At 42.4% G+C, this 7,303-nt stretch overlaps 1 protein-coding gene and 1 pseudogene across 1 annotated transcript in view; one reads left to right on the top strand and one right to left on the bottom strand.

Annotated features, from left to right (window-relative positions):
* LOC105808363 overlaps positions 1-2,455 on the top strand; it is a 4,148-nt pseudogene extending 1,693 nt beyond the window's left edge.
* The window catches only part of IRAK3 (interleukin-1 receptor-associated kinase 3), a 47,562-nt gene extending 42,809 nt beyond the window's left edge, over positions 1-4,753 (bottom strand). The window contains exon 1 of the mRNA XM_012642010.1: positions 4,577-4,753. Coding sequence (XP_012497464.1) covers positions 4,577-4,709 — 133 coding nt within the window. The 5' untranslated portion in view covers positions 4,710-4,753. The remainder of the gene's footprint in view (positions 1-4,576) is intronic.
* Positions 4,754-7,303: the final 2,550 nt, after the last annotated feature.

Genomic DNA, 7,303 nt, shown 5'->3' with positions numbered 1-7,303 from the left:
TTGCAATTCCTGTCTTCCCTAAAATGTATAAAACCAAACTGTAACCCAACTGCCCTGTGCTCACTTTCTCAGGACCTCCTGAGATTGTTTCCCTGGGCTGCAGTCACTCACTGGCTCAGAATAAGCCTCTTTAAATTATTTTACAGAGTATTGTTTTTTCCATTAACAGAGTCAGCAGGAAACAAGAGAAGTAAAAGTCTTTGCCCTCTTGAAGCTTACTTCTAGATGGACAATAAACATATACACATTTACATATGTATATATGTTTATATTACACATGCACATATGAAGTATGTGAGAGGTGATATATGACACAGAGAAAAATAAAGCAGGAAAGGGACAGAAGGGACTGGGGTGTCAATTTTAAAAGAGCCATCAGGGTAGGTAACAGTCAAGCAAAAACATGAAGGAAGAGAAGAAGCAAGCTCCAAGGTTATTGGCAGGAAAAAGGTTCCTAGCATGTTCAAGGAACAAGGAGGCTAATGTGGTTGGAGTCAAGCAAACAAGAGGGAGAAGGAAATGAGAAAAGCTATGTAGGACTTCCGTGTTTATTCTGAATCAGATTGGAAGCTACTAAGAGGGTTCTGAACAGAGTAAGGACAGAATACTCTATACATGTTTAACAGGCTCACTGACTGCTGTGTTGAAGAGAGATGCAGCGGCGAAGAATCCAGTCAGCAGACTGCTAAAATAATCCGGATTGGGGGTGTCTGTTTGTGGTTTGGGCCAGGATGGCTACAGTGGCAGTGGTAAGAAGTGGTCAGATTATTAGATCCTGAAGGCAGAGTCAAGGGCATCATTTGCTGAGAGACAGGATGTGGTTTGTGAGAGAAAGTGACAAGTCACAAAAGACAAATATTTTCGGCCTGAATAAGCGAGGGGTGGGTTTGCCATTAACTGACATGGCAAAACTTTGGGTGGGGGTAGGGGGAGCATTTCTGGACTGTTAAGTTGAAGATGTCTGTCAAGTAGGCAAATATGGATGAACCTAATATTCTCACTTAGCATATAGATGGAATCCAGAAGGTAGTGAATATAGCACATAAACAGGAGAGAAGAGGTCCATGGACTAAGCCCAGGGACACTTTAAGATATAAAGAGAATTCTGTAAGGAGAGAAGAAAATAAGTAGAGTCCAATGTTCTAGAAGTAGAAAAAGTGCTCCAAGGAGGAAGGAGCGATCAACTATGTCAAATAAAGTGGGAACTTCGAATTGACCACTGGATTTAACCATGGTGACCTTAGACAAAAGGAATTTCAATGGAGGGGTGGGGGTGGGAAGTAAAAGCCTAACTGGAGAGGTTTCAAGGAAGAATGGAGGACCTGGAGTACAAATAGCCTTTGTAAGGAATTTTACCATGAAAGGGAACAGACAAATGGGGTGGTAGCTTAGAGTAGAAGTGAGATCTAGAGGGAACATTATAAGATGGAGAAATAACACAGTGGTTAAAAAAACAGGCTCTACTCCACTTCAGGGAGAGGAGACATATCTCTTCAGTCCTTAAGCGGGGACTGCCCATAGTGACTTCCTTCCAAAGGTACAGTATGAAAAGGGGGGAACTAGAGTAATTTTACAGTGTGGATATCTGACAGACACTACCTCAGGCATGGTTAACATCAACCATGACAACTCATGTAAATACTATGTACCCTTGATATGATGTATGAAAATGGCACTTCACCTCTATGGTCTCCCTCCCAAAAATACATAACCTCAGTCTAATCATGAGAAAAACACTAGACAAATACCACTTGAGGAACATTCTACAAAATAGTAGACAAGTACTAACCAGTATTCCTCAAAACTTCAGGGACATTAAAAACAAGAAAAGTCTGAGAAACTATTGAAACCACACTTTATAAAGTAATAAAGAGGTGCAAGGTGAGAAATGTGATAGGGGCCTAAACTCTTCAAAGGCACAGGCATAGTTAAAAATAATAACTGGGTGCAGAGTATATGCAAAGGATGCAGAATATATGGGAACTCTTCATACGATCTTCTAAATTTTTCTGTGAAGCTAAAACTGTTCTAAAAAATAAAGTCTACTTAAAATTTAAAAATAAAGAAAAGAAAGAATATAGGCTCTGGAGTCTTACCATCGGGTTAGAATCCTTGTCTGTCACTTAATAGACTGTGACTCCAGGCAAATTACTTAGATTCTCTGAGAATCAGTTTCCCTATCTACAAAATGGAAATAGGAAGAATACCTACCTCATGAATTTTTAGTATAAGTAAATGAGATAATCCAGGTAAAATATTTAGCACAGTGTCTGGCCAATAGTAAGCACTCAATAGGTGACAGCTTTATTATTATTATTATTACTACTATTATTTTAAATCTTTATTGAATATTCAAATGCACATTTAATATGATTTTCCATTTAACTTGTTTTACAGCAATTAATAATAATTTATATGATAATTTCCTTTCCTTTTTTAAGAGGAAGAAAATTGAAGCCTATTACACAGTATCTGTAAAAAGGATTTCTCTCTTAGTGTATTATAAGTGTTGAGAGGTTTTACGGCATCAGCTGCTCTAAGCAATTTAATTTAAATAGCAATCTATGGTAATGTAATGAAATGAGTTGTCACCAAAGGTTCTGTATATACATTATCATGGCTGTAAGGTAAATAACATTTTCCAACTTGCGCTCCTTTGGGCTTCACTATCAAGCCATATAAAGTCATCAATGTTAACCAGAGAATATATTATCTTGTAACTATCCTATTTTTAATAACAATACTTGACAAAAGTGATTTGAAGAGTAATATGTAGAATATGTTTAAAGATAAAAAGAACTAAGTACCGAAAGGATGTAGTAAAATAACTGTTATATTAAGAAGCTATAAAGAAGAGAATTCGGCCTAAGTGATGGCCGAATCAGGCTGTGCATCAGTCATTCGCAAGCTCTGCGAAAAAAGAAAGATTAGAAAAAAATCAAATCTAATCTACTAAATCGGCAGCTCTAGGAGTGGTGCCTGGACATCTGTATGTTTAAAAGACTGCACAAGTGACTTCAGTTTGTGAAGAACTGACTTACATTATCCTGTACACACTGACCATGTCATACAGGCTGCTGTATGATCTGCCTTTGTTTGAGCTGCCACTTCCAGTTGTGTAAACTTTGGCAAGTTACTTAACCGATTCGTACCACAGTTTCCTCACCTGTTAAAACACTGGTGATGATAACAGCACCTGATTCATAGCGTGATTAGAGGGATTACATGAGACAACTCACGTAAAGCATCAATACCTGGATTTCAACGCTATTGAGAGAGAAAGACAGACAGAGAGAAAGAATATCCAGCAACACTGGGCTGGACTTCCTGAAGAGTAGCAGTGACCAGGGACTGAGTGCTGACTGTCCTTTTAGATGGGACATATGTCCTTCCATTTTCATAGTCTCTAACCTGCTTCACTCATTTATGACATCAATCTGGCCTCATTCACTACCTGTGGATTGGATTAAAAACGTTTTTCTTTCACAAATTCAGCAACTGCAGGAAATCTATGGGTGTAAATACTGCCCATGCCATGATCAATCTCCAAAAGATCTGGTGGGCAAGAGATCTTATCCCTTAAATGCATACTGCGAATCTCTATGTTTTCTAGAAATTAGGGTCAAATACGCTTTTCAGAGATTTTTATTTAAGACCCATAATTTAAAACTACAGAATTTAAAAAAATATAAACAATTTTTACATAATTAGAAGCCCAATGCCTCAATTCCAGAAAGTGTGACCATACTGTTCATCAGCAACAAAGAAAATTTTCTCATAGGTCTTCTGCTATTCTTGGTAAGAAAAATCATTATTTCAGGTCATTAAAGCTAAGTTGTTTTGATATGTTATTTTCAATGAACATTAAATGTGACATCATGGAGTATCAAATCTAACTAAAAATGCCAGTACTTAACGAAACAAAGATTTTTGTCTGAATTATTTCTGATGACACTTCCAACAGGCACTTGCTCAACTTTCCAATGTCTGCATAAAATGAAGTTTTGAAGCCAATTTTCTAGATTAAAATAAAAAGCCATTCTTTAGCATACATCTTCATTCCACTAACTTGAGTAAATAAAGAAGATATGTGTAATTAAGAAAATTAGGAGCCGCGTTAATCACAAGTAGTATTTTACTGTAGCATTTCGCTTGAAATTAATTAAGTTGGGGATGCATTGTAAACACCAAAGGATCAATACCTTGAAGTTCTAAACATGTTTTAATATGAAAATTCTGGCGTGATTTTGCAATGACAAGACGTATATTGCGAACCGAGTAAGGCCAGAATCGTTTACAAACATAAGATGCTATCACGCGGGTTGTCTTTCTCAACGCTCACTTGATGTAGCGATACCCAAAGTTTCTTTGAAAAAGAAGGGGGAGCTAGTGTCTGGGTCTCAGGGAGTCTTTGTGTCCTTCCCGGGGAGAGGAAGGGGCGGATTCCCCCGTCGGAACCTCGTGGAGGCTGCGCCAGCCCCAGCTGCCCAGGGCGGCGCCGAGCGCGCCCGAGCGCGGGGAGCCCCCCGCCGCCGCCGTCCGCCCGCCCCGCGCGTGCTCCGCGGGCCGCACTCACCCAGGCCGCGCCAGCCCAGCGCGCCGTCGCAGCTGTCCAGGACCGCGCACAGCTCGCCCAGCAGCGTGGGCGGCAGGTCGAACAGGAGCGTGTGCGCCGAGAGCGCGCCGCGGGCCCCGCCGCTCCCCGCCATGGCGCGGCTGCCGAGCGCGGGGACGGGCGCGAGGGGAATGCGCAGCCCAGGCCTCAGCGTCCGCGGAGGGCCGTTACACAACCGCGGAAATCCTGCCGCCCCGACGGCTGCCAGGACCTCGGAACACGCCTGTGCTCGGGCCCTGGAAGGGCGGCGCCCGCGTGACGCAGCGCCGCTCTCCAGAGAGGCCCGCGCGGACACCCGGGGTCTCCCCGCCGCGGGCTCACCCTTGCTGAGGGCTTTCTGCTCGCAACAGGCCTCTCGTTCCTCTGGGTTGGGGACGCGGCTGAAGAGGCCAAGCAAAGAGCGAGCGCGGCGGGAAGACCAGTGGGCGCCGACGCGGAGATCTATCGTAACCTCCTTCAAAAGTTTAGTTCGTTTTATCCTGTCAGAAAAGAGACACAGGTTCATTGAGGAACGCTTGGAAAACCCAGAAAAACTGGAAGAACACTAATCACTCATAACCCCATTCAGTCGACGACAGTCACTCTAAACGTTTGGCACATTTCCCTCCCCAGTTTTACTGAATTAAAACGGATGAAAATGTGCAAATATGGGGTGATTATTGGAAAAGATATAGATATCAACAACAGGAAAGCAAAAGAGAGACCAAATCGGAGTAAAATTATGTTCATCGTCTTCACGAGGCGGCCCCTCCTCCATGCCGTTGTTTGGTTTTGTGACATTCTCCTGTCCCTGGGCTTTTCTGATGAAACATTGTTGGACCAATTCTTCCTTCCTCAAAACGCTTCACAGAATCTTCCTTTTACTTTCAACGCGGAGTTTAGGTAAAATTGTTTTGAAGTCTTCTGCCGTTTATACGTTAATATCCCACCGTAGGCGTGATACAGATGCCACTGACAAAACAGGAGACGCTTCGAAAGCGGTGAGAAAAATCTCAACCTTAATGACTGGAAGAGCGGACCTTGGCCCTCAATTGAAAAATGCCAGCACCTATTTGAAACCGTTCGGGTTGTAGTCTTTGAGAACAGCGCCCCCTAGAGACCACCAGTGATGACACATTGTCACTTAGAACCCCTACCTGAATTTCTGTCATTCTCAGTGCTCCGTAAAAACATACCTGAAAATTGGTAAAGCCAATACTGTTTGGGTATGAGTTTCGATATCCCTTTGTTGAAATGACTGAGGTCTTATTGTCAGTCTGTACAAGCATACGAAGCTTTGTATCTCTTAACGGGACTGCCTGACTGTGCTGAGCAACAGGGGCAAGATGCCTTGAGTATTTGCTAGTTCTTGAATTACTGCGGCAGGGAGGAAATGCGCAGAGGAACCAGGGAAATCACTGTGGATGGGGAAAGCTGTCAGAAAGGCCTACTTTGCTAGATCTTTTAATTTACCAGGAAGCAAGGATCTTATGTGAAAGCTAGATTATGTGAAATCTGTATTTTCAGTATTGGCAATTATTATCAGACCATTCCTAAAACTGCCTTTGAGTTTTGTATCCTCAGGTTACTCGCTACTCTTCACTGTTGCTGTCATCATCCACTGTTCTCCCCACCCCCATTCCTCCTACTCATTTTTAGGCTCTCCAGCTCCTGGCTCACTGTCACTCTCTCCAATACTCATCCTGTCTTAGTTCTTGGTGATTTAAAATATATGCAGAATAAATGATTTACTTTCCAATACCCTAGCCTCTCAGTTCCTTGACTCCTCTCGTCCAGTGACCTTGTGCTCCACTATACACTCCATCTCAGCCACTCACTACCACCATCATCTCCTGGAACTTGTCATTATCAATAACTGAATCCTATCCATAATTTCTATTTCATGAATCCACTATCTGGCCAAACCTCCTGTCCTTCTAGCACATTCCCTATAGTACTCTGACCCCAACAATCCTTCCCCCTCACCAGGATATCTAATCCAGGAATTGCTGCTTCTTCTCTGGCTTCATCCTCTTGATGTCTTCACTTTTCTCCTTATCTATAAAGTCCACAGTCAATGATTATACTCACTCTCTTGCATGTGCTCTCTATTCCCTTGCTTCTCTTTCACTTTGTTGATCTCTCTTGGCAAATCTATCACCCTGATTGAATCCAGTTTTCCAATTTTGGGATCTACACCCATGCATCTGAGTGTAGCTGGGGGGAAAAAACCCCAAATCCTGTTAATTGGACTCAATTTAACATCAAGGTCATGACTCTCAGGTGGGTCCTTTATGCTGCCAAGTGAGCATACTGTACACCTTTAGTCCATTTGTTCTTCTGGTCTCCTTGAAAACTGTGTTATGCTTTCTCTTTTCTTCTCAACTCCCATCACCTTCTCCCCCATCTTCATGCTTTGCCAATGACCTTGAGAATATTTATTGAGAATACTGATGCATCAGGAAAAAGCTTCCACAGAATCTTACTACCACATTGCCCTATCTACTAGCATCTGTACCAACATATGCCCTTTTTCCCTTTTCCACAGATTAATTGTCTAGGCTCCTCTCTAAGCCTGATCCCTTCACTTGTGTACTGGGTCCTATCTCCTGCCCCCTATTCAAAGGCATCGAAAGCACTTGTTTTCCCTGTTCTCTGCTACATTGCCAATTTTCCACTCTTTACTGGCTCAGTTCCATTAGTGTACAA

Source organism: Propithecus coquereli, unplaced genomic scaffold (genome assembly GCF_000956105.1).
Source record: "Propithecus coquereli isolate 6110/MARCELLA unplaced genomic scaffold, Pcoq_1.0 Scaffold172, whole genome shotgun sequence".
Lineage (NCBI taxonomy): Eukaryota > Metazoa > Chordata > Mammalia > Primates > Indriidae > Propithecus > Propithecus coquereli.
Note: the sequence above shows the minus strand (reverse complement) of the source record. Positions and strands in the feature narration are given on the sequence as shown.